Raw genomic sequence first — 26,582 nt, 5'->3', positions numbered from 1 at the left:
TTAGGACGGAAGAATCCCATTCACTGCTACAGACTAGGGACCGAATGGCTGGGCAGCAGTTCTGCAAAAAAGGACCTAGGGGTTACAGTGGACGAAAAGCTGAATAGGAGTCAACAGTGTACCCTTTTGCCAAGAAGGCGAACGGCATTTTGGGCTGTATAAGTAGGGGCATTTCCAGCAGATCGAGGGACGTGATCATTCCCCTCTATTCGGCACTGGTGAGGCCTCATTTGGTGTACTGTGTCCAGTTTTAGGCCCCACACTACAAGAAGGATGTGGATAAATTGGAAAGAGTCCAGCGCAGGGCAACAAAAATGATTAGGGGGCTGGAGCACATGACTTATGAGGAGAGGTTGAGGGAACTGGGATTGTTTAGCCTGCAGAAGAGAAGAATGAGGGGGGATTTGATAGCTGCTTTCAACTACCTGAAAGGGTGTTCCAAAGAGGATGGATCTAGACTGTTCTCAGTGGTAGCAGATGACAGAACAAGGAGTAATGGTCTCAAGTTGCAGAGGGGGAGGTTTAGGGTGGGCATTAGGAAAAAAAAAAAAAACTTTCATTAGGAGGGTGGTGAAGCACTGGAATGGGTTACCTAGGGAGGTGGTGGAATCTCCTTCCTTAAAGATTTTTAAGGTCAGGCTTGACAAAGCCTTGGCTAGGATGATTTAGTTGGGGTTGGTCCTCCTTTGAGCAGGGGGTTGGACTAGATGACCTCCTGAGGTCCCTTCCAACCCTGAGATTCTATGATTCTATGAAAGCAGGAGTGAGGGTGCTGAGGTGGAGGAAGACATCCCGGAATCCGTAGATGCATGCAGCCAGGAGCTGTTCTCAAGCCAAGAGGAAGGTAGCCAGTCGCGGTGGCCGGTGCTTGGGGAAGGACAAACACCAGAGGAGGTTCCTGGTAAGTGTCTTTTATTTTGGGAAGGAAGTTATTCAGTGCGGGCTCTTGGGGCAAGGAGGGTTAGGGCTGCATGCATGCCTAGATGCAGAATAGGGCATTGATGTGCTCTCTCACATCGCGGTAAATGGCTTCAGTGATCTATTCAAAGGTCTCAGACAGAACTTGGGCAATGCGCTTGAGCAGGTTTCTTGGGAGAGCCACTGTGGTCCTTGTCCCAGTCTAACGTGTCTGCACCACTGTGCCGTGAGGGGCAGGGAGACCACTGCTGCATACAGGCAAGCTACAAATGGGCCAGGGCAGATGCTGCATTGTAGTAGAAGACCCTCCCCTGCTTCCCAGGTCACCCTCCGCATTGAGACATCTTCCAGGACAAATTCCTGTGGAAAGTGTGGGGACACTGTTCAGTACAGGGGCCCCCTGCAGCTGTTGGCTCTCCCCAAGGCACAGAAACCCAAAGGACGATACAGCCATGAAACAATCAGTCCCTGTGCTTACTCACCATCTTGGGGCTCCCATGGGTTATGTGCACTCGCTTTGGGATGGGCAAATTACGCTATTGTGTAGACCGTGCTTGCCCTCCTTAAGTACGGGGGAAATCATTGCTCTGCCTGGTGTGAAAATGCTGCCTCTGTTAAGTGTTACATTTTGCCTCTACAGATGCAACCTTGAGATCTCAGCCGTCCATGTTATCACCGGCCGAGAGACTGCAAAGAATCAGGAAGAGGCCACGAAGAAGCAAAGACGACATGCTGCATGAAGTAATGCAGCAGTCACTTAACGAGAAGCTAAAAGCGCAGGAGTGGAGGGAAAGTGAAAGGAGGATCCGCCAGCAGAATGCGGATTGCTGGCACAAATGCACGGAGCTCCGGCAGCAAAGCACGGATCGGCTGATAAGCATCATGGAGCGCCAAGCAGACTTGATCCAGGCCCTCGTAGCCATGCAGGTGGAGCCCCCCCCCCGGAGCCCTTGTCCCAAAACTCTTTCCCTTGTGCCCCCATGTCACCTCCAACCCACTTTCCCCAACATCCGGGTTCTTATTGCCATCAGCTGCCCCCAACAACTGTAGCTTCACCACCCAGCCCTGAAAACTATGACCCTTACCCACTGCACTCAATCCCCATCACGAGGCAGTATAGCCATCCTGAAGTGCAGCACCCATTGCACAGCACTCCAGACAGGATATACGCAAACCTGTGATTGTACCGTTCCCCACCCCACCCCCTTGCCCTGTTTCCCAAGCAGTTGTGTCTCTTTTCAAGAGATGAAATTTCTTTTCAATAAATGGATTTTTTGGCTTTGAAAACAAACATTCTTTATTATTGCATAAAGTAAAAGATACCTTAGGCCCAGGAAAGCAACAGGCACTGCAAGTCAGCGTGGCAAACAGATTCCTATTAATATTGGAACCACTGCACTTCATGCCCATGCAGGGCACCAGACATTACTGGTGGCTTTCAGCCTCAAATTGCTCCCTCAAGGCATCACTAATTCTTGCAGCCCTATGCTGGGCCCCTCTAATAGCCCTGCTCTCTGGCTGTTCAAATTCAGCCTCCAGGTGTTGAACCTCCGAGGTACATGCCTGAGTGAAGCTTTCACCCTTCCCTTCCCAATTGTTATGGAGGGTACAGCACGCAGATATAACCGCGGGGATGCTGTCTTCGGCCAGGTCCAGCTTCTCATACCGAGAGCGCCAGCGGCCCTTTAAATGGCCAAAAGCACACTCCACAGTCATTCTGCACCAGCTCAGCCTGTTGCTGAACTGCTCCTTGGTGCTGTCAAGGCTTCCTATGTAGGATTTCATGAGCCACGGCATTAAAGGGTAAGCAGGGTCTTCAAGAATCACAATGGGCATTTCGACTTCACCTACGGTGATCTTCTAGTCTGGGGAAAAAAGTCCCGGCTTGCAGCTTCCTGAACAGGCTGGTGTTCCAAAAGATGTGTGCGTCATGCACCTTTCCGGGCCAGCCTGTGTTAATGTCAATGAAACGCCCACGGTGATCCACAAGCGCCTGGAGAACCATAGAGAAATACTCCTTCCGATTAACGTACTCGGAGGCTAGGTGGGCTGGTGCCAGAATTGGAATATGCATCCCATCTATCGCCCCTCCGCAGTTAAGGAAACCCATTTGTGCAAAGCCAGCCACAATGTCATACACGTTACCCAGAGCCACGGTTCTTCTGGGCAGGATGCGATTAATGGCCCTGCAAACTTGCATCAACACGCTTCCAACGATAGACTTTGCCACTCCAAACTCCAATCGGTAGCTGTCTGGAGTTGCCAGCTTCCAGATTGCAAGAGCAACCAGCTTCTCCACCATCCGGGCAGCTCTCAATCTCGCGTCCTTGCATCGTAGGGTGGGGGCGAGTTCACCACACACTCCCATGAAAGTGGCTTCTCATCCGAAAGTTCTGCAGCCACTGCTTGTCATCCCAGACTTGCATGATGATGTGATCCCACCACTCAGTGCTCGTTTCCCAAGCCCAAAAGCGGCGTTCCATGGTGGTGAGCATGTCAGTGAATGCCACAAGCAATCTTGTGTCATATGTGTTACTCAAGTTGATATCATCGTCGGAGTCCTCCCTGTCAGTTTGGATCTTAAGGAATAACTCAACTGCCAAACGTGATGTGCTGGCAAGACTCATCAGCATATTCCTCAGCAGTTCGGTCTCCATTCCCACAGACCGAAAGGGAAGACAGAACACGCAGCACAAAAAACATTGAAAGATGGCGCCAAATGTGGACAGAAGTAGAGGGATTCCTGGGATGCGAACCGATGCATCACGGGGCATTGGGACAGTACCCAGAATGCCCTGCACGCTCCGACCCCTTCCCACAAGCCACAGCACCAGAATGGGAAGATGTGCTCTGTGGGATAGCTGCCCATAATGCACTGCTCCCAATCCTCTGCAAGTGCCGCAAATGTGGCCATGCCAGTGCGCTTGCAGCTGTCAGTGTGGACAGACTGCAGCGCTTTCCCTATTTGCTCTCCGAAGGCTGGTTTAACTCAAAGCGCTCTACATCTGCAAGCGTAGCCATGCCCATAGATTGGGCAGCACACTGAAAGCAGAGGTAACCGATTGTACCCAAATAAAAGGTTCTGCTGGAAGATCCACATGAAGGAACAGAATCTTTCTTGACTTTACAGACCCGATACAGCTATTTGTCACTAAACAAACAGCTATGACCAGTTTTACAGGATACAGTCACTGTTCAGGACAGACCTGCATTCTCAGTTGGCTGGAGAAGTCGGTCAACCAATGCAATCAATTTTTTCACCTCCAGGAACTGATGCTTTTCAGGACTTCAAGCCTCTGCTAGCACATAGAGCAAAAGGATGGGACTAAGTTAAAGCTTGGGTCACCCACATAGCAGTATCTAGCACAAGTCATTGGACCACCAAGTTATTAGACTCGTTTATTAAAGAGGGACAGTACACAGAACTTTTCTCCAGTTTCTGAAAACTGCAAAATATTTGAGCTTTTTGCCACTGGGGGGGGGGGGGGGGGGAAAATGTGCACTGTATTGGGGAGCACAAGAGTGGATATTGGTCTTGCTCACCATCCCCCTACTTGAAAACTTCCTGCTTTGTCCAAGAGCAAAACATGGCCTTTCAGGTTTTGAACCTTATCTACTAAGTGTCCCTCTCATGGAGCTAGGCATATTATGATTCTGTTTTACCTGTGAAATATTTGAGATGCTGCATAGAAAGGCAGGTGCATCTCTAGGGGTAATTTATGATAGTTTTATATGTTGCATCTGCTTATGGATGTTTTTTGTTGGCTGTTTAATAGTCACGAACAGATTATAAAAATACAAACTAAATACAATTAATGTAGAACTGCCACATTTTTATTGTGTATAACTATATATAGAGACACAAGAACAACTTTGTTCTGTAGTGGAGACCTGATTAGCGTACAGTAGAAACAGATAATTTGATGCCCAAATTAAAATAACATGCGTCTTAAAATTTTCCCTTATAACTGTCAAATTGTCATCAAATCTACAAAGCATTGTTTTAATACCCAAGTTCTGAGGATATATTTGTCTCAGTACAGCTCACTACAGCTCTAACAACTCAGAGGTTTCTAGGCTTCCTGAACCAAAAAAGGCTGTTAAGTTTCAGTATAACTATGTTCCTCAGGGGTGTGAAAAATCCAGCAGTTAAAAACACCCCCCAGTGTAGACAGCATTAAGTCAAGAGGAGAACTACCACCTCTATGGGAGGTGGAGTACCTATGCCAACGGTGGGAGAACCCCTGAAGCGCTTCAGCTGCAGCATTTTAAGTGTAGACAAGCCCTAAGAGGCCATCTTGATGTTTCTGGATAGGATTTTATTGCTTTATGTCATTGCATAATACATCAATCATTAATATTCTTCATATAAAGCTTCATTTGTTCTTCAGAGCCTATGAAGTCCTCAGCAAATTTCATAACTCCCCCACTTCCACTTTCTCCCTCAAAGAATGTTAGGGCACTAAATATAAACATTGATAAAAAGCAAGGAAAATGAGCAACAGCAGCAAGATGCTCAAGCTATGAAACAAATTTTAAATCTGAGCCAGCCTTTCTGCAACATTTGTTTTATCATTCAACACTTTTGATATCCAGAAAGTGGAGAGGTGATACAAATTAATTGAAGATACTGCTAGTATGGATGTAAGAAGTGCCCATCTATAATCACAAAACACAACATATCGTGACTTATGCAAGAAGCCTGTAGTTGCTTCTGTGACTTACATAGAATGTCAGGGTTGGAAGGGACCTCAGGAGGTCATCTAGTCCAACCCCCTGCTCAAAGCAGGACCAATCCCCAACTAAATCCCCAAATTGCTCCCTCAAGGACTGAACTCACACCCCTGGGTTTAGCAGGCCAATGCTCAAACCACTGAGCTATCCCTCCCCCCCCTTGCTAACTGATTTCTATAAAGCAAAGCCAATTTTTAGATATGAAAACAGCCAACACTTTGCAATTAACCAAAGTTGAGTTCTAAACTACTGTAAAGATGTTACTTTCTAAGAGAGGATTTAGAATGACAGAACACTGGGTAAACTAGAAGTCTGAAAATTCTTAGAAGTACCTAAGGGACTGTCTCCATTTTTAAGCACATCTACCAAATAATGACTGCACTCTGAAGTATTAAAATGAAAAAAATCATAGTCACACTACCCTGTCATTTCAGAACTAAGTGTCTAAATACAGTGTTTCTTAAATTCAGCCACTTCACTAAGGAAGTTGTGCTTCGCTCCAGGATTCTTTTCATTGGCAATGTAATGACTATCAAGAACCAAAGAAAATACACTGATTTAAGCACACCTTCTCCCCCCCGATACGTAAGTCTTTGCTGAGAAGCAATTAATGAGGTTACAGCTGAAATGCTTGTTCAAAGTTTAGGAGCAGTATAAACAGCTTCAATAATTTATGGAATTCTGTAGACAGAAGTTTTAATGTCTGTGTGGAAGAGAGTAGAAGATAGGGAGAGTTTTAGTAGTTCTATGCTGGCTGATACAGTTACAAATTATGGCCTCTCTCTGGCAGAGAACTTTATAGAGGAAGTTCAGGGAGGAAAAAAAAGGGGGGCTGGGGGAGGGGGGAAAACAGACTAACTTTACAGGATATCTGATGAACAAATTATAATCAGAAAACCACAACTAAGGTCATTAAAGGCCACACAGTGTGACCAATTTACCTGTATTTTCTGGCATGGAGGCCTGATCAGTGTTTCTTTCCTTCTTAAAAGAAATGTTACCAAATTGTAGTACTGACGACACCACCTTCAGCATTGCTGTGTTAACAGAAAGATACAAATATTTTTCTTGTCAAATGTGTCTCAATAAAATTCACCCCCTCTCCAATCTTAGGCATGCATTCAAGCTCAGTTCAAAAAGGAATTACTTATAATTATTATTGCACTATGTAGCACAGTCTTTCTTGCTTCTAGGTCAATTTTAGCTTAAAAATCAGAAGACTGCTTTAAGTTTTTGAAGTGGTGCAATGTTTGCCACAGGCTTTCAGTGCATCAAAACTCCATTATATTTAAATTTGGTTGTGAACATTTGTTTCATTTAATTTTTGTAATTTTACATTTTTTTAAAAAAAACATAAAAAACAAGTACACTACAGACTCAACTTACACAAGATTTCCTCATGAGAAAAGCCCATGATGTGCATGGCTTCCATAGTCTCCTGAAAGTTATCCTTGTCTTGCTGCCCAGGAATGGGGATATAGCCATTAGACAAAAATCTGTAATTGTTAAATCCTTCAAGCAGCAAGTCAGCTGTAGTGGAGGGAAAAAAGTAAAAGCTTTGTGCACAAATCTAATATTAAAAAAAAAAAAAAAAAAAAAAAACCCTAACAGATAAATGGACTACCAGTTATATCAGCATTTAAATAAACTGGATTACAACCAGTTACCCCAAGTCTTCTGTAACTTTAGAAATACGAGTGAAAGTGCTGATCCCAGCTTAAGAACATAAGAATGGCCATACTGGATCAGATCAAAGGTCCATCCAGCCCAGCTTCCCACAATCTTTAATATAAAAAGGCTCAGTTACCAACAGCTTCAAGTTGGTTTCGTAAACAACTGAATGGATTAGTTCCTTGCACTGGGCATGAACTGGACACTGTTCTGCATAGGGATTACTGTTGCAATCCTCTAGAGCAGTGGTTCTCAACCTCTGGCCCACAGGCTCCTTGCAGCCCAATCAGCACAGAGCTGCAGCCCATGTGACAGCCTTAGGGCCATACCGGTAGTATTGGATGTAACCCACAATGGTAAAAAGTTGAGAACCACTGCTCTAGAGGAGGTATTGACACAGGCCATGCAGCAGCATCAATTCAGTGGGTCTGGTGAAGGTGTACTAAATTGATGGGAGAGCGCTCTCCCGTCGATTTCTGTACTCATCTTACTCTTCTCGGGGAGGTGAAGTTGGCAGGAGTGTTTGTGCACCTAAAGCGAGTATATGCTAAGCTGCATGCACATATGACTGAAAATTTGGCCCATCACATATTAATCTTGACTGGCTAACTGGAAGCCAATTGCCTGTTTTGGAATAGCCACAGCCAGCTACTGTTTAAGGCGCAAGGTTCAAGTAGTATACTTAAGGCTATGATTTAGTCACAGAGGTTGTGAATCCGTGACTTCCAGTGACCTCTGACTTCAGCCTGCGGTGGTCAAGAGCTGCAGGGCCCCCACCACCTGCAGGGGCAGGGAGCTGTGGGGTACCCCGCCGCCTCTGAAGCTCCAAGCCGCTGAGGGTGGCAGGGGGACACCCGACCTCCCAGCCAAGGTGGGGGAAACCCTGGGCTCCCAGCTGACATGTGAGGTCGGGGCACCCACAGCTCCCAGCCCCCAAGGGCAGCAGGGGACCCCTAGAGCTGCAGGGGTACTCAGGAGCCCCCAGCTGCTGCAGGCGGCTCCTAGCCCCTGCACAGCTGCCCCACTTCAAGTGGTGTGGGGACCTGCAGATCCCCATTTTGTCAGATATTTTTAGTAAAAGTCACAGACAGGTCACAGTTTCCATTAATTTTTCTTTTTTGCCGTGATCTGTCCGTGACTTTTACTAAAAATATCTGTGATAATCTTAGCTTTAGTTATACTAGATACTAGCAGTTCTTTGTTTTAAGGAATGTGACTAAGGATGGAGCTGTCCAGTATAACCACACTCTTCTAGTAATGGTATATGCCACACTATTGGGTAAATATATGTAAGTTATTACATCAAATATACAGAGAAGAGGCGGAGCCCCACTGCTGGAGCTAATTGATATTCACCATGGAAGTGTAAACATTACAGACTGTTTTCTTCAGGCTTTTATCGTGTGTTGATTTGGCCAATGGTTTGGCATTCTGCCCAGTCTGAGTGTGTGGTACAGTACAGATTTGGCACTTCCTGCCAACATGCTCTGTGACTTGCTGAAACTGAAATACTGCCAGCCGATTGCCAGGCAGGGACTCAATTATGGCACTGCAAAACCCTTAGAATCATAGAAATGTAGAACTGGAAAAGGCCTTGAAAGGTCATTGAGTCCAGTCCCCCGCCTTCACAGCAGGACCAAGTACCGTCCCTGACAGATACCGTCCCTTGGTCTGCTCTGGTCCAGAGTTTGTGATCTGGAAGTCATTCACCTGAAATACTGCGGTTATGCAACAGCTGCTGAACCAACAAGTCTGTTGTAATATGAAGAGTGATTTCAGAATAAAGCCAGCTGTTTTCTTTTCATACCTCAGATCTCTGATCATTAATTACTCTTTCAAGCCCAAGGAGTAATGGAACTTCACTGCTCAAGCACTAAAAATGACAAATTCAGAATACATAAGAACCGAACAGGGTGCTAGGATTAGATTTGTAACTTACACTTTAGGTGTTCTCCTGCCCCAGAGAGCAGTTGATAGAATATATGAAATGTTCGTTCATCTTTGGCCTGACGAACAGCGCGAGACTTTTCCAACAAATCTGATCATGAATAGTCAAGGATCTTAAATTGCATTGTGCATCTTTTCATGAAAAATTCAAAACATAAAATTCCACAAAGTGGGCTACATTAACAGCAGAATTATCATAAGCTAAGTTTGGTGCTTGCTGTGTTGGATTTACACCCTCAAGAAGTGACAAACAATTATGATTCTTTTAACACATGTAACACAAGATCTCGTCCTTTCTATTCATTTTTTGCAGGAGACATATGAAAGCCTATTGCGAGGATCAGATAGGGATTTTTTTAGGAAGCTCTTAAATTCCCCCCCCCATGTGTTAATTTAGTAGTTAATTGGGGTTTGAGGCCCCCACTGCCAGGTCCTTTGCTTTGCTTGTTGCACAATTACAAGAAATGTTCTAATGTTACTCTCACGTACATAAAAGGAACACTAAAACTAGAATTAATTTTCATTATAACAACTTTCCTTACTCCCTCCTTCTGTATTTGTTGTAAGGTCTTTTCAAGAGGGAAAAATCCTTTCTTGAAAATCTCTTAAATGACATCCGAAGAAGTGGGCTGTAGTCCACGAAAGCTTATGCTCTAATACATTTGTTAGTCTCTAAGGTGCCACAAGTACTCCTGTTCTTTTTGCGGATACAGACTAACACGGCTGCTACTCTGAAACCTGTCTTAAATGACAAACATCCTCATTGGAGTCAGTCAGTTTATGTGGTAGCTCTCAGGTTCTGGTAAAGTCTATCACTTGTCTTCTAAAACAAAAGTTGCACATAAAGGGGGAAAAGAGCTTTATATATATAAAAAAAAAAAAAAAGACAGGAAAATGCAGCTTCTCTCTCTGGTGATTAAAATTTAGTTGCTGGAAGATCATAGGCACAGCACATAATCCAGTTAGCCCCTCCTGAACCACGCTCCTATTAGATAAAAGGAAAAGAGATGGGAAAACAGTAGGAGGAATAAGGCGGGGGGGGGCACTGACACTGCAGCAAGGAAAGGGGTCATCTGGCATCTCCTCCTTATCTGATCTGTAAGAACATATTTGAGGATCCAAAAAGGCCAGAGTTATAAATCCCCAGGTACCAGAACATGGCAATGATCACCATGATGGTGATATTAGTTGAAAGAATGAAGATACCAATACTGTCTAGCTGAATAAGTTACCAATTATTCCTCGGAAGTGTCCAAAAAGAGGGACAGGGAGAAGACACCATCAGACGCGCTCAACCAATATAAATTTGATAGTTCACATAGACACTTCTTCTCATCTTAAGAAAATTCTGGTGTCTCAACAATTTTGTAAGTTCACCCCAAGCCTTTAAAAGTCTCAATCGGAAATTTAAGCTTTAGTTTAAACCCACTCAGTTAAAATAGTTTTGGGGCTCCATTTTATAATCTCTCAGCAACTTTATTTAAACAGGTTTCAAAACACAGTCAAATTAAAAGTTTGAGTTTGTAATTCCAGCAAATTAACTTCTTTGGTGCTGGTTAGCTTTCCCTAATGTGAAAACAACCACCACCACCTACAATGGACAAGTTGGGATCCTAAAGAAACCATGCTTTCAATCAATCAGTCTTTCAAAGAAAGTGTACAGCTGAAACCTCAAATTCCATTAAAAAAAAAAAAGCTTCTGTATGGCACTTGTCGTTTCAAAAATGTTTTTAAAAGTTAGTGTTTACACATTCTCTCACTTTAAAGAGTTTAATAGTATTTAAACAGTTTCTAAATTTCAAAGTTTGTGCAAATGGAGAGGTTGCTTCATACAGGATGCTGGACATAGATTAATTCCTTTCATTTTTCTATACTGAAATGAAGTGCAATACAAGTTTGTTTTATAAAGGATACAGGTAACCTATCAAATTAGCCCAGTAATGTACCATCTGGAACAAACCTAACTTCTCTCTACTGGACACTAAATCCTCCAATTTTCATGAATTGAAACAAAATAATTCCGCTCAGCTATTTAGACAATAAGCTTGGATTTTTACAGATACTTAGAGTTGTAACGCCTACCTGATTTAAGAGCCATACTGATTTAGGCACTGGAGCCTTAATCCCATTCCTCCAGAGAGCACACTCAACTCTGAGACTAACACCCTGATTTTTTTTATTACAATGCAATGAGAGCAACTTTCAACAAAACAAAATGGAATACTACAAACAAGTGTTCATCTGGAAGTATGGAAGAAATAGGAATCAAGACCATTCAGCAAAAACTGAATCATTAGACTTCATATAACTACATCTGTGCAATGCTTTTTGTTAACAAAAACGAGACAGAAGTTGGCCTTGCAGGCCCCCACCCCTTCCCCCCGCATGCGCTGCCTATGCAACCCAAACAAGACTAAAATCATGCTTGTAACAATGGGTACACACGCATGGCAGAGATGATTAAGGTAATGCAATTTTCCACAGTGTCACTTTATGGAGTACTGGCTCACCTTAATTGTTTTTTCCAATAAACACCACCCAGTCATACCTTCAGAACAGTCAAAATCTAGCAGATTTCAAACAAAGTATTACATTTTCTGAAAACTTATTTCAGAGTAAAAAGGAAATTCTCAGACTTCTTGATAGTATGATAAACTGTTTTGAAACAAAGGGAGGATTGGGAGTCAAAGAAAGCATTCACACTATGATACCTTATGTCACTAGGTTCACCAAATGTTATTTCCTGCAAATGTGTTAACGCTGCATTACAAAGAAGTCTAAGCAATACACGAAGTTGGAGAGACAAAAGGCTGAGTGAGTCACTTCATATTTTAACGGACATTGCACTGCTGAAGCAGGATACAGGTCTCGATGTTGGCCCCAACAATATAACCCGTAACATCGAAGTTAATTCTAATGAACTTGCCCTGGAAAAGAAACAAAAAAAAATAACTGTTTTTAGTAACTGAAAAAAAAAATTGTCCATATTAAAACATCTTTCCCATTTAAAAAGGCATACAGTAGAACCTCAGAGTTACGAGCATCTCGGGAATGGAGAATGTTCATAACTCTGAACAAAAAACATTGTGTTTGTTCTTTCAAAAGTTTACAATTCAACATTGACTTAATACAGCTTTGAAACTTTACTAGGCAAAAGAAAAATGCTGCTTTCCCTTTATTTGAGTAGTTTGCATTTGACACGATACTCTAGTGTATTTGCTTTCCCTCTCCCCCCGCCCACCCTTGCTGGTGCCTGATTGTGTACTTTTGGTTCCAAATGAGGTGTATGTTGACTGATCAGTTTGTAACGCTGATGTTCATAACATTGAAATTCTACTGTATTAGGTAACATTTGCATCAGTCTTAATAGGTGATAAGTGTTTAATACAGATAACAGTGGCAAGATATCATTCGTTCACACCATTCATACACATTCAGTTGTATTCCATTAAAATACTGCAATCTACTATAAGGTGCGATGTACTGTAAAGAGACTGCAGTTTTTCAGAAGCTCAAAATAAGGTGAGTGTGTAACCTAGATAGGCACCTTTTATATGGTTATGAAAGAAAGCTTTTACTAAAAGGGCATTTAATTTTAATGTTGATGAAAGGTACTGAGTTGAAAGGTTGGCAACAGCAGTATAAACTTTCTCCTGAATGTGTCTCCATCCTGACTTGAAGGCACACCTCCAGTGGAGCGAATTCATTCTCTGCACCCATTCAAGTCACTCTGACAAGGTCATATCTACACTAGGGAAAGAAAAAAGGTGTAATTTTTAAAATGAGATGACTTTTCATAAATCCCGAGTTTAGACAAGATGGTGAGAGTTTGACCTCTACGCAACTGTTCAAGATGAAACCACCACTTGCCTTGTCTACACTAGTTTTACAATGAGATGTGCCATCTTGTTGGCAATAAAACACATTTTCCTAGTATCAGGACATGTCTACATTAAGTCAGTGGACGGTACAGAGTGCAACCTAGAGATGTGCCAAGTAGAAACTAGATTGAGATGACCAAATCCTTTGATATTGCATCTGCCATTCACATTGCACATGCCACACATGGAGATAAAAACCTCAGTGTGTCACGTGCGCCATCCAGTACCCCTAACATTATGGATTGCTTAGAAAGTCTAAAGTATGCACAGACTGACATGCTTATGTGCTTGGTTATCTTATTGCTCTATTGTACAGTTTAAGTGGTTACAGGAAGAGTTATAGCACTGAGAATAAACAATGCAACTCCAGTTAGGGACCTTATCTTCAAGTTGTCTAAATCTGTGTTCCGATGTCTAACTTTCAGACATACATGCATGAAAACTGGGCCTAGAAGTACTGCAAAACAATGTCCTATTCACATTTAAGTTTACTTCAAAGCCCCCAAAAATATGCCACTGTGCTCTGTTACTCATACAAAAAATTGTGGTTAAACTGGGAGAACTTCGGCCTCCACAACTGTGAATTTAGCACTGAAGCTTATTTTAAAATGTATGAAAGATGTGCTAACTGTTAAGGGCCAGAGTTTGCTCTTAGACTTATCCCAGATATCATTGCACAGAAGATCAGCATACTCCATAAGCTCACTTTGGCATGATGGATGGTGAACATATCTGTTTCTTTCATTAGGAAAAATATACAGCTTTCTGGAAATGTTAAGAATAAAAAGATGAATGAACTGACTTCTTGTTTAATTTATGTCAAAACAGATTAGATAGTCTGTACCACACTAGTAAGTCTACAGTGACAGCTTTTTGAAACTTAAGAGTAGATTCCACACCATCTGCTATAAGAACAGAATATTCCAGATATGCCACTTAAATTTGAAAGCGCAGAAATACTATGAGTAGACTCGAGTCACTGATATTTAAGCAATAACTGAAAAAGCAGAACCTTCAAACCAGTGACTAGATGATAGGCTGTGCATTACTGAATTTATCAAACCACCAAGTGAACAAATAAAGGCTACTGGATCACAATGTATTTTCCAATTTGACAACTAGCTTAGTTCTGTTTACAACATACACAAGCAAAAAAGATGGCAAGAGACCTGTTCTGTGATGTCTGCAATCCCAAATTTGATTAAAACCACAACAAAAAGTCTATAATGGGTAAAAAGATAGGGAAGTTGGGATTTTAATTCCTGGTATACTATCGAACATAAGAACTGTATATTTTGTAGGAGTGTAGACCTGACAGCCTCACTACAGTATGGTCTGCTATTAAATTTCAGAAAGATGGGAAAGGCTGCTGGTTTTTGTGTTACGTAACAAGGCACTGCACTTCAAATCTAGAGATAAGAGAATTCATACTGCATTCTTCCCTTTGAGGGAGGATTGCTGTCATTTCCTTTTAAATCCTTATTATTGAAGACTATTGAAGGCACCATCTGGAGTGCATTATACTTACTCCTTTATAAAAATAATGCCAGAGTCACTTGAGTGACTATGTTCACAATGGCAATGCAAACTTAAAGGGGGGGGAAAAAAATGCAAAACAGATGCTTTACAGCTTTCATAAAAAGTATCTTCATTAAATTAGTAGTCTTCAAAGAATCCAAGAAATAGAATTACAGGGCAGCTGAAATCTGTTGATATTATAAAGTTTATATCCAACACATCTGAATACCAACCATTACTGTAAATAATGTGGCTTTAAGAATTCTCAAACTTGCATTTTTGTGGTGCCCTTCCTAGCTTCTGATTGATAGGAACTATTTAAAGGATCTAACCAAACAGTAAAGGCCATAAAGCTGTTCAAACTGAATTCTTACTCAAAACTTCACCCCCGATTTTGTAAGACGGATATAAAAGTTCTATTTGCTCTGTAAAATTTAGTTTACACTTTAGCAAGAGCACAGCTTCTTTAATCATATCCAGTTTTATTTTATATATTAAGAAGAGTTACTATCCATGCGTTGCCCTACCAGTTTGTAAAGTATAAGTGTAAAACCAAAGAAAGTGCTTTTCCTCTCCCCTATTGATATTTGAAAGGCCTATAAAAACAGAAGGTCACATGGGAAACATTTTTAACTGACTACACGAGTGCTCTATGCATTTAACAAGACAACTCTCCAATCTTTCAATCATAATCTTAGATTTTACTCAACAGCAAGTGAAAAATCCACACAGAAGTATGATTTTTGTTTTTAAGTTGATAACCCTTTAAGACTGACACAAACCCATACAATTCTAAACCAAGTTGATAGCAAAGCTGGATATTCAGTCATAACCAATTGGTGTCTTATAGCTATTCCTCCCCTTCTCTCACAACTTTAATTAGTTGCTATGGGCTCTCAAATGATATGCAGTTTGGTAATTCACTAACTACGCTGTACACAAGCCACAGTTCAGGTCTATTGTGTAATTACTAACTTGTGTCATAGGCTATGTGCAGGACAGACTGCCATCTGGGGAAAGTTTACCACTACGCATCTCATGTAAACAGCACAATTGTCTACTCATGGATAGAGGAGCCTACAAGTTTTGTATTAAAGCAAGTGTTTGCCTAACACCACATTGTGACCATAGTATCTCTAGTAAATTAAATATGCTGGATACAGCATTGGAATAAGACTTCAAAGTTTCAGTATACAAACTTCAGTTGAACTCAAGAAGGTAGAGTGTAAAGGAAACTTCCAATACCAATAAGGTAGGTTCTCACAAACAGAGAGCTAGCCTACGAGTAGATAAAATGTATATTTTTGTGAACAAACATCCAGGTTTTGGTCTTTTTTTTTTTTTAAACTTACAAAACGGGAAGAGTTGTCATTTTTCACAGTCTTTGCATTCCCAAAGGATTCCAGAATGGGATTCGCCTGCAGAAGCTGACGTTCCAGCTCCCCCTAAAAAAGCCACACAAACACAAAAGCAAACTTATATGAAAACCATGTGTATGTCAGACTGTCCCTGATTCTGTTTCCCTTCTGATCATTTTACCCCAGGTGCCTGACAAGATCTTCAAACACATTGCCTCTTATTTGTTTGATTCCTTGCTCTGTTGACACTTCACTGGAAAAGAGAAGATGGCATCTATTGTATAGAAAAGTGACTGAGCTTGGGTGGGCTGATGTTAAAAACACTGAACATAAAAAGGTGAATTCAAGTTCAGGGCAAATGAATTAGGCACAGAAGTCAGAATAAAGCCCGTATGCTATTTTTGCAGGGGAAAAACAATTTGACAAAGTAATGAATAATCTTTGGATTTCTGTGTAAGTTGTTTCTGCAAATTAGAGCTTTAGGACTGTTGATGATCAGTATCTAAACCAGGATCATATAGGACAGCAGGTGCTTAAGCATACACCATCAGTCAGCAAGCTGTTGAGTCTCATAGCTAACTGGAGATTTTGGACAAAATTTGTGGTACTTCCATATATTTTGAGCTGGAGTAAGGAGGACACAAATGGCATAAGTGAAGTTGAATAATGCCAAATTGTAAGATTAATTATTTTCAAACTTAAAAAGTCAACATATGCTGTACCTCGCTGTACTATTATTTATGACATCCAATTGTTTTAAAGCTTGCTGCCTATTAAAAGATCTGACTAGTATAACCAGGTCTGTGCTGCATCCATGAGCCCATAAAAGTAGCAAGTGTGTGGGAAGATGTGATACTATTTCCTTGCCCAGAAAGATGGGAACAAAAAGTGGAATTGTGTCTCTGGAATGCAATCACAAAATTAGTGTTCATAAATCTGCTTTTTCCAATCATTTACCATTTATAGCACACGGAGGAGTAAAACTCCTGGACTGAATGAACAACTGACAATGAGAGACATCACACACCTTTGTTAGTCCTTACATATGTCAATGATTACACGAACTATTTTTTAAAACTCACTTTGATGAATGCCTGTTAGAGGCTTTTATTTTTAAGTTGTAACATATATCAGATTTGCTGAAAACTGATTCCTGCTTGTTCTTGATCTGTTACTTGACCTCAGGTAGACTGCTCAAAGTTTGATCCACTTCAAAAACAGATTTCCTTTCTAACTGTATATCTTTTGAATTCTAGAGTTCCTAAAAAAATTCAGAGTATTCTCCCAGACTAACCACTGAACATTTACAAAGGACACACACAAATATTGTACTCCGTTCCCAGTGTTTTAGAAAGAAAAAAAAGTGTTCCTCAACACTGTACCAACAAAACAGAAACCAACTTGGAGAAAAATGTTTAGCACTCTACTCAGTGTAGTGGTTGTAATACTAGTCTCTTTTTTATATACACTGTAAATCGATTGTTCAGAATCTTTGATCCATACAAGGTAGTGGGCAGCATCTTGTTCACGTTTTTGCGCCTTCATCGTTAGCAGATGTCCGGGACAGTTAGACAGAGAAGCCTGCTCACCTGTTTGTATTCAGCATGAAACAGACTAAATTAAATATGTGAAATAAAGTAAGCCAACACCTTTCACAAAAGGATGCACACAAGTTGTTGTTCATTGAAGCTCACTGATATTTCAGGTTCTACTTAGCCTGGAAACAACAGATATTGGTTTCAAAATTTTGACCTAATGACAGCACACTGCGTTACCACTGAACAGAGGGGTATTACAGACCAGTGCTGTACATACTTCAAAGTCTACCTAAGAGAAACCAAAGTAAAAATATTGGAAGCACAAAGAAATGGTTTGGTCTGATAAGGGGAAACATTTGCATTATATATAAATTTCAGAATGACCTGAAATGCAATAGCCTCCAATTTGGTTTGGAGAGACTATATTGACACTTATTTATGGAGAGTGGTTGATCTCTGTTCAGGGGATTTTGAATGTTTGAAGTACACAGATTGGGAAAACTGTTAAGTTCTAATTCTGCTTTCTACTGATTTGTCACTGTTCTTTACCAATCAGGATAGGAGTGGTGAGGAATGGTAAAGAGGAGAAACTTGATTACAGCCTAAAAAGCTAGAATGTTTTTTCCTAGTTGAAGTTTTTGGTATTCATGACTAGATAAGAAGGAACTTATCACAGATTACTAAACAACTCACTCATACTTAAGTATTCTCTTCATTAAATTTTAAAATAGTTTTAAATTATAGACTAAAAATTCATTTAATTTTATGAAATCAGTTATCCTATTCAGAAACATTCCACAGAGATTTTAGAATGAAGGCAAGATTGGGCTAGATTCCCGTACTTATACAGTCAAATAGATCTTGGAAAAAGCAGCATCAAGATATTGTGAAAAGTGAAGTCATGCAATAATTCATGCAGATCAATAAAGCAATGTTAGAGCAAGGACAAGAGATACTGTTATCTCAGTTTTAGAAAACCAGCATCCCAGTGATTTGGTTCATTGTGAAATCTGGGTGAGAGACAGGGAGCTACATGCTACTCACATACAACAGGGATCCACTCTGTAGTTCAAAATGACAGTGAAACAAAATGTTAATGGTTATGATTTATGCAATATACCAACAATTCCGGATTAGAATTTAAAATACTCCTATTGACATTTAAAATATGAACATAATTTCACATTTTTTTAATCCTGATGTGAACAGGTCCATTGGCAAAAAAAAGCAATCCATCTAAACATTATTCATTAGTTTCTGGTTTTACAACAAAGAAACACTTGAGTAAAGACTTCAAGTAAAATTTCAGAATTGCTCATGTCCTGTTGATTTTCAATGAGATTTAGGCACTTAAATACCTATGTATTTTGAAAGTGAGACTTAGGTGCTTTTGAAAATATTACCTTTATCTAACCCTGGTGACCATGATAGACACACCCTTACTTCCTGAAAGCAATGATTAGAGCAGTGGTTCTCAAACTTTTGTATTGGTGACCCCTTTCACACAGCAAGCCTATGAGTGCGACCCCCCTTATAAATTAAAAACTCTTTTTTTATATTTAACACTATTATAAATGCCAGAGGCAAAGTGGGGTTTGGGAAGGAGGCTGACAGCTCACAACCCTCCAAGTAATAACCTTGTGACCCTCTGAGGGGTCACAACCCCCAGTTCGAGAACCCCTGGATTAGAGAGTGTATACTTTGTCTGGTGTGCTTTTCCCTCTGCATTAGGGAGTCCTAACTTTACCCTTAACTGCCCATTTCTGCTAATTAAAGCAGTAGAGATCACAGCACTTTCTGTAGATAGGAGTCTAGACAGCCCCACTGACAGCTCAGCAGTGCTCCATCACATCATAAGAACGGGGAAGGGTTAAACCTCAATCATTGTTGCTTGCCTACCCCTTCCTCTGTCAGGAATCAGAGAGCATCATCCTCATGACAATTCCAGACAGCCTGAGAAACAAGAGTAGCTCAAGCACACTCTGAAGATTTCAATCCATACAGGATTGAGCAGCCACTAAGCTGTTGGGTCAGGTTATAGTACATCATGGCAGAGTTTGCACTTTAGAGGAAGTCTTGGTTTTCCCACACCCTGTACTGTTGTGAAGAATATCATATCAATGTGTAACCTGAGTGGCTATAAAACATTCAAGCACCCAAGCTTTTAGGATTAATGTGCATTTAATTTCCATTAGTTTAAATTTAAATAATGTCTTTATCACATCACTTAATAATGCCAAAGCATTCTGCATTAAAATCTCCACAGTACATTTACCAAGGGCACACAGTGAGGTGGAGGATTTAAATTGGTGGTAAAGATGGAGCTTTTGCTTCAGGACCGATTAGGGTTGCCAACCCTACAGGATTGGCCTGGGGACTCCTGGAATCAGCATCTATCTCCCAGTGACTATTGAAAGCAATCCCGAAAATTTTAATAATGCCATTTTCTTAAAATATCCTATGTCATGTTGGGCGGGGGGGGGGGGGAGGAGGAGGGGGAGAAGGGGGAAATCGATCTCCTGGAATAGCTTCAATCATTGTTGGCAACTCTAGGACAGATAGATACCAGATTTTATCCTGGAGCATCGCAAGCTAGTTTAATTCAAAGTCTGTACCAGTCGGTGCTTTTGTACAAAAATGAATAATACATTTTGCTAAGATTACTTAACTGTATACCTGTCCTAGTCTGTCACCACTTCACGATAAACATGCCGCCAAATTAGTAGTATACAGACATTTAAAATTGATCGCTCATCTCGTCATACAAAAACAGTTGGAAAAATACGAATTAATCCATATAAACTTAGAAGCATAAAGAAAAACACTTGCCTGATGTTTCACGGGTTTAGGTGATTCGGGCTGTTCATTGCAAACAAACAAATGCAAGTGTTAGCAAGTCCGCATTTTTCCAGCTGCAAGCTATACTCCATGTTAATTATACATGTTAGTTCAACCAAACACTCAGTTCATGGAAGTGGTTTTACCCAGTTACTGTAGCTAGAAGCAGAACTATTGTATTTCATTTGTCATTTCCTACTAAATTTTCTTATGCATATTCAAAGAACTAATGCCATATGAAGTACACTTGCCAGAAAGTAAGTCTTCCCTCATACATACTGGCATTTATGGCCTAACAGGCAACTGCAGAGGCAAGAATTTAACTAGTTGCTGTATACATATACTTTCTCAGTAATGCCAACTAAAAATATAACTAAAATAAAATTGAGTTGTTCTTTCTCTGCAGGCTTAATCACTGGACATTATATTTGTTCAGCAGTATGGCATTCAGCATCCTTCTAAAGAAGCTCGCTTGGTCCTAAGAGATACCAAGAGAAAGGGTCTGAGCACTTGCTTCTCCCCAACCTCCCCAGAAAGGATGTTTTTGCTGTACAATTCCTTTTTAGAATTAAACGTGCAACCTCCTATCTTGGTCTCACACTAGAAGAGCGGGGGGGGGGGGGTTCAAGAGTCATTTTTCACCCTAGGAGAAAGTGAATATTGTTGGAAGACACTTACTTGGACTTAGAGGAAGAAAATGCTGTCAAAATATGAGAGTACTGTGTAGATGTAGTAGAAATTTTCCAAATTTTTATTTTGACAGAAAACAAGATCAATTCTTGGGGAAATTTTTGCAAAATAAAAAAATAAAATCTAATTTTTTTCAGCCAGCTCTAGTACTATGTAAGACCTGATCCTAAAACCTTTTCTCACAGAGGACACAAAAGGGCTGCAAGTTCAGGCCCTCAAAAATCAAGAGAGACCATTTTAAATCTTACTGTAAAACAACCCTTGATTACACTAGAATTTTAATAAAATAAATAAATAAATAAAATACCAAGCCAAATGCATGCTATGAAATCTACACCCAAAATTTCCAAAGCACTGAAGAAGTTATTTCATAGCAAGGAAAAAGTGTCTCTAAAGATGTTCTCAAGCAAGCTGCTCATTCAGTTTGAGGTTTTGTTCAACTTAAAACATACCATCAGCAAGTCCTATTAACATGCCTCATGATGCAATAGCAACACTATAGACTGGTCTAAACCAAATCTTGAACTGAAATACATTAATACCACTTCACTCTTACATAGCTCTTTATCAGTAAATCTCAAAGGAATTAAATTAAACCATTTTAGTTATTTAGCTACATATCTAAATATGGACAATTATTTTAGAATAGAGGTGGCTAAAGTCTGTTTGTTACCAGCTTTACAAACACTTTTATTCTGAAGCTGGCAACAAACTGACTTTAGCTAAATCAACTTTAGCCACCTTAATTTCAAAGTGTCCACTGATCTGCATAAGCAAAACCCATTTAGTTAAAACCACTGCAAGCCTGTGTGTGGACCAGCCCCATGTTAAAGACTTGAGACTCCTTTAAAAAAAATAAAAAAAGAAAGAAATTAGTTTTACATTTGGCAAAAACAAATTTTGCCAATTTCTCTTTTCATTAATGCTTCTCACTTGAATTAGATTTATTGAAAGAGGTTACTGTACTAAATAAAATATTCCTGGTCAGGAAGGCCTCCTGCCCTCCTAGTCCCCAAAAGACTCCCTGATCTGGTTAGCTGTTGCAAGCTTATATAGAGCCATGCCCCTAATTCTCCTCCATTTCCCTCCCTCCACCACAAGTTTATAACCTCTGCACTGGCTTTTTAAAATACCATGGAAGCACACAAACATTCTATAAATTTGTCTTTTCTCCATTTTTGGAATTGTATATCAAAAAGCCACATTAAGAGAACATTAATGTTGCAAAATTAAGCCTTCCAAAAAAGGAAACCTGAATTCTGGCATTTCCTATCTATGATCATATAATGAAAGATTGGAGTTACTTTTCCTACAAGTCTCTGTGCTATTCATTGCACAGAATGGACCTGTGCACCTTCTACCCAGCTAGTCCCAGGTCCCCTTGACCTCTTCCAAAAGCTCCTCACCCATCTGTCCTGTCCCCTCTCCCAGCCTCCCATTATTCCCTCCACCAGCTCCCAGTCTGGCCCCCTCTGTGTTCGCTGCTGGCACATACTCAATAGAGAATAAATGTGCCTGATTTGGAGTCACGGACGGCACAAGAGACAAGCTCCCTGCTTTGAGTTCTGGTGCCTGGCCACCATGTACACGGAAAGTCCCGCTTTGCCCCTGCAGCTCTAGGCTGGAGCGTAGAGTCATAGAAATGTAGGGCCGGAAAGGACTTTAAGAGGTCATCTAGTCCAGCACCCTGTGCTCAGACAGGATTAAGTAAATCGAGAACCACCCTGACATTTAACTTGTTCTTAAATGCCACCAATGAAAAGGATTCTGTGGCCTAAGTAACCTGTTCTAGTGCTTAACTATCCTGATAGATATTAGAAGAAAACTTTCTAACTAACCTAAATCTCCCTTACTGCAAACTAATCAGATTACTTTCTTGTCCTACCCTTGGACATGGAGAACAATTGATCACCGACCTCTTTATAACAACTTTTTACATAGTTAAAGACTGTTACATTCCCCCTTTGTCTTCTCTTGACAATTCTTTCAATCTTTCTCCATAGGTCAGGTTTTCTGCCTTTTATCATTTGTGTTGCTCTCCTCTATCTTGTCCACATCTTTCTTAAAGTGTGGGATCCAGAAGTGGACACAGTACTCCAGCTGAGACCTCACCAGCACCAAGAAGAGTGGAACAGTTACCTCTCATCTTAATTCAATATGATGCCACATACGACACTCATGTTAATACAACTCAGAATAACATTTGCCTTTATTATAATAGTCCCACACTATTAACTCACTCAATTAGTGGCCCATTGTATATCCCCTTTTCTGCAATACTGCTGCCTAGTCAGCTACTCTCCATTTTGTATTTGAAATTCAATTAAGACAAGTACTACACCTAAGAAGGAAAAAATCAAATACACATTTTATTGATTGCAAACGAATTCTCCAAATTGTCTCAGTCATTTTCAATTCTGTTCCTCTGAAGTGCTTTCAACCCCTTCCAGTGTGCTCAGCTGCTCGATGGGGATACTGCACATGCAGCCTGGCTACCACTAGGAGCAGGAAGGACTGGAGTGTCCTCCATGCAGACTGAACATTCAGAGGTTATTAGGGTGACCAGATGTCCGGTTTTCTACCAGAACACCTGGTCGAAAAGGGACCCTGACGGCTCCGGTCAACAGCCCCATTGGTGGTGCTAAGGGTCCGGTCGGCGGTGCGGCAGAGTTAAGGCAGGCTAGTCCCTACCTGTCCTGGGGGCACCGTGCTGCACCCTGGAAGTGTCCAGCAGGTCTAGCTCCTAGGCGGGGGGAGGACACAACAGGACTCTGCATGCAGCTGGGGGGAAGGGAGGTGCTTGCGGCCGAGAGCAGCACGCGCCACAGAGCCTCCTGTCCACCCCCACCCCATGAGCTGGACCTGCTGGCCGCTTCTGGGGTGCAGCACGGTGCCCCAGGATAGGCAGGCAGCCTGCCTTAGCCTCCCCCCTCCGTTCCGCTATGTCACTGACTGGGAGCCGCTTGAGGTAAGCCCAACCCCCAGCCCTGAGCCCCTCCAAACCTGGAGCCCCCTCCTGCATCCCAATCCCCTCACCCCTGGCTCCAGCCCAGAGCCAGCACCTCCAGCCCAGAGCCCTCACCCCAACCCCCTGCCTCAACCCACAGCCCTCTCCCACATTCCGAGTCCCTCAACCCCCACCTGGAGCCCCCTTCCTGCACCCAGGGGGGACAGCGAGCCAGCCACCAGGGAGGGGGAAATGTAGTGAGTAGGGGCGAGGCCTCAGTGTTCGGTTTTGTGCAGTTGGAAAGCTGGCAACCCTAGGTTATAGTTGAACTATAAGTCTCTAAACTCTTTGAAAACAAAATCTGTTTCCAGATGCTTGGTAGGAGCTTGCTAGAGCTTCACCGCTATATCTGAAAAGTCTATCTGCACTGAGCATGCTCCAGCCTCTCAGCTCCCACATACTACCAGACTGAACGTGTGTGCCATCCCCACAGAGCTACCGAGCATGCTGGAGGTCAGGACTTTTCCAACAACTGCAGCTCCTGGTTGCTGTGGGCCAAGGTAGAGCTGGGTACCAAACAAAGAACAAGGAGCCGATGCTCTCTATGGCCTGTCCTGCTGGTGCTCAGGCAGCACAGAGGAGGAAGGAGACACTCAAATGCAGAGAGAACAAGAGCTGGATGGAGTGGGGAGAGAAAGGGGCTAGAAGAAGAGTAGATTGAGACAAAAAGCCAGGGAGAGCAGACTAGCTGGGCAAGAAGACTGCAAGCCAGGAGAGGGAAGAAAAAGAGAAAGAAGAGATTAGATGAAGATTGGGACTGCAAAAAAGCAGGGGTAGGGAGAAAGCAGGACAAAGTACAGGTTGGAGGGGGAAATGGGCAGAAGGGTCTGTGCCCACCAGAGCACACTCTTCTCCAGAACCTCGAAAGGAACAAGATCCCAGAATCTCACTGTTTTTCTGCTGTTGACAAATATCTATGAAACTCAAAGGCAGAATATACATTTCATCCCCTTTTGGTGCTGGTCCACACAGCAGGTGACACTGCTATTATCAAGTTTCAGAGTAGCAGCCTTGTTAGTCTGTATCTGCAAAAACAGGAGTACTTGTGGCACCTTAGAGACTAAAATTTATTAGAGCATAAGCTTTTGTGGGCTACAGCCTACTTCATCAGATGAAGTAGGCTGTAGCCCACGAAAGCTTATGCTCAAATAAATTTGTTAGTCTCTAAGGTGCCACAAGTACTCCTGTTCTTCTTACTGCTATTCTCAGTTACCCCTGCTCTTTGAGCAAAGGGAGTATGTGTGATGGATCTAAAAGGTTCCAGCCTGGTGATGAACCATATGGATTTCAATGACAACACATGATGGAATTTGTTTCTTAAAATCCTATGTAATTAATCTCTAGGAAATGCCAGAGTTAAGTTGACTGTGCAACTTTAATTCAGCTCCCTTGTGCATATGCATTTGATACGGTCTTTAAATTACATCATCACAAACTAATTTTTCCACAGAACCCACGCTGCCTCATTCAGTGCATAGTATGGACAGCTCTCACTGAATGAACAGCTATTTAATATTTTGTTTTTATCCTTGTTGTTCGTGTATCCCCATGCCTTATTTACTGCACACTATTCAAACCCTGCTCTGACTACAGAATTAACTTCCGTGACACTTTTTTACAATGCAAATCACACAAGTGAACTAATTTATCTTCACAACACCTCTGAAGTGAGGGGGTATTACCCCCATTTTACAGAAAGGGAGCTGAGGCACCCAGATTAAGGTACGAAGTGTCACAGGTTTTAGATGCCTAATTTGAGACACTTAGGACCTGATTCTCCCCCTCCCCCCCCCCCCCAGAGTACTTAGCATTATATAGCACATTATATATTTAAAGCCCAGCTCCCACTGACTTCAGTTTACCGCTTGAGTGCTCAAGGTCTCAAGCTGGGCATCTGGAAAATGAACACCACAATTAATGACCACCTATGAAGTGTTTGGTTTATGTGACTTGACTAGCATCAGATAGGAATTCAGTGGTAGGGGCAGGGCTAGAATACCATTTTCTAACTCAGAAATGAACTACCTTAACCATGAGACTGTCCTCTCTTCCTAAAATCCCCTGATGCATTCACTACACTTCCAAATTCCTCAAATGAGAAAAAAGTCTTACAAACAGCTTCCTTCACTACATAACCGTGATTCCCCTCACTATTGGTCCATCCTGTGCACGGAATGAGGCAGGGGTCCTGTGGAAAGATCGTATGCAGTCACGTAACTAAAAACCACACCATAACGCAGGGGCAGGCAACCTATGGCACACGTGCCGAAGGCGGCACGTGAGCTGATTTTCAGTGGCACTCACACTGCCCGGGTCCTGGCCACCAGTCCAGGGGACTCTGCATTTTAATTTAATTTTAAATGAAGCGTCTTAAACATTTTAAAAACCTTATTTACTTTACATACAACAATAGTTTAGTTATATATTATAGAAAGTTATAGACTTCTAAAAATGTTAAAATGTATTACTTGCACGCAAAACC

The 26,582-nt window shown here is 41.7% G+C and overlaps 1 protein-coding gene across 4 annotated transcripts in view; it reads right to left on the bottom strand.

Annotated features, from left to right (window-relative positions):
* The window catches only part of MYH10 (myosin heavy chain 10), a 152,964-nt gene that overhangs the window by 54,010 nt on the left and 72,372 nt on the right, over positions 1–26,582 (bottom strand). For 2 of the 4 annotated variants that reach the window (XM_054047844.1, XM_054047845.1), the window contains exons 6-12: positions 20,395–20,424; positions 18,610–18,627; positions 16,022–16,114; positions 12,134–12,197; positions 9,263–9,361; positions 7,039–7,182; positions 6,594–6,689 (exon numbers count right to left, since the gene is read on the bottom strand). In XM_054047844.1, coding sequence (XP_053903819.1) covers positions 6,594–6,689; positions 7,039–7,182; positions 9,263–9,361; positions 12,134–12,197; positions 16,022–16,114; positions 18,610–18,627; positions 20,395–20,424 — 544 coding nt within the window. The remainder of the gene's footprint in view (positions 1–6,593; positions 6,690–7,038; positions 7,183–9,262; positions 9,362–12,133; positions 12,198–16,021; positions 16,115–18,609; positions 18,628–20,394; positions 20,425–26,582) is intronic. The other 2 variants (XM_054047846.1, XM_054047847.1) reach the window with 2 other exon arrangements.

This window comes from Malaclemys terrapin, chromosome 13, assembly GCF_027887155.1.
Source record: "Malaclemys terrapin pileata isolate rMalTer1 chromosome 13, rMalTer1.hap1, whole genome shotgun sequence".
NCBI classification, from domain to species: domain Eukaryota; kingdom Metazoa; phylum Chordata; order Testudines; family Emydidae; genus Malaclemys; species Malaclemys terrapin.
The sequence above is the reverse complement of the archived record's forward strand: the minus strand, read 5'-3'. Positions and strand labels throughout refer to the sequence as shown.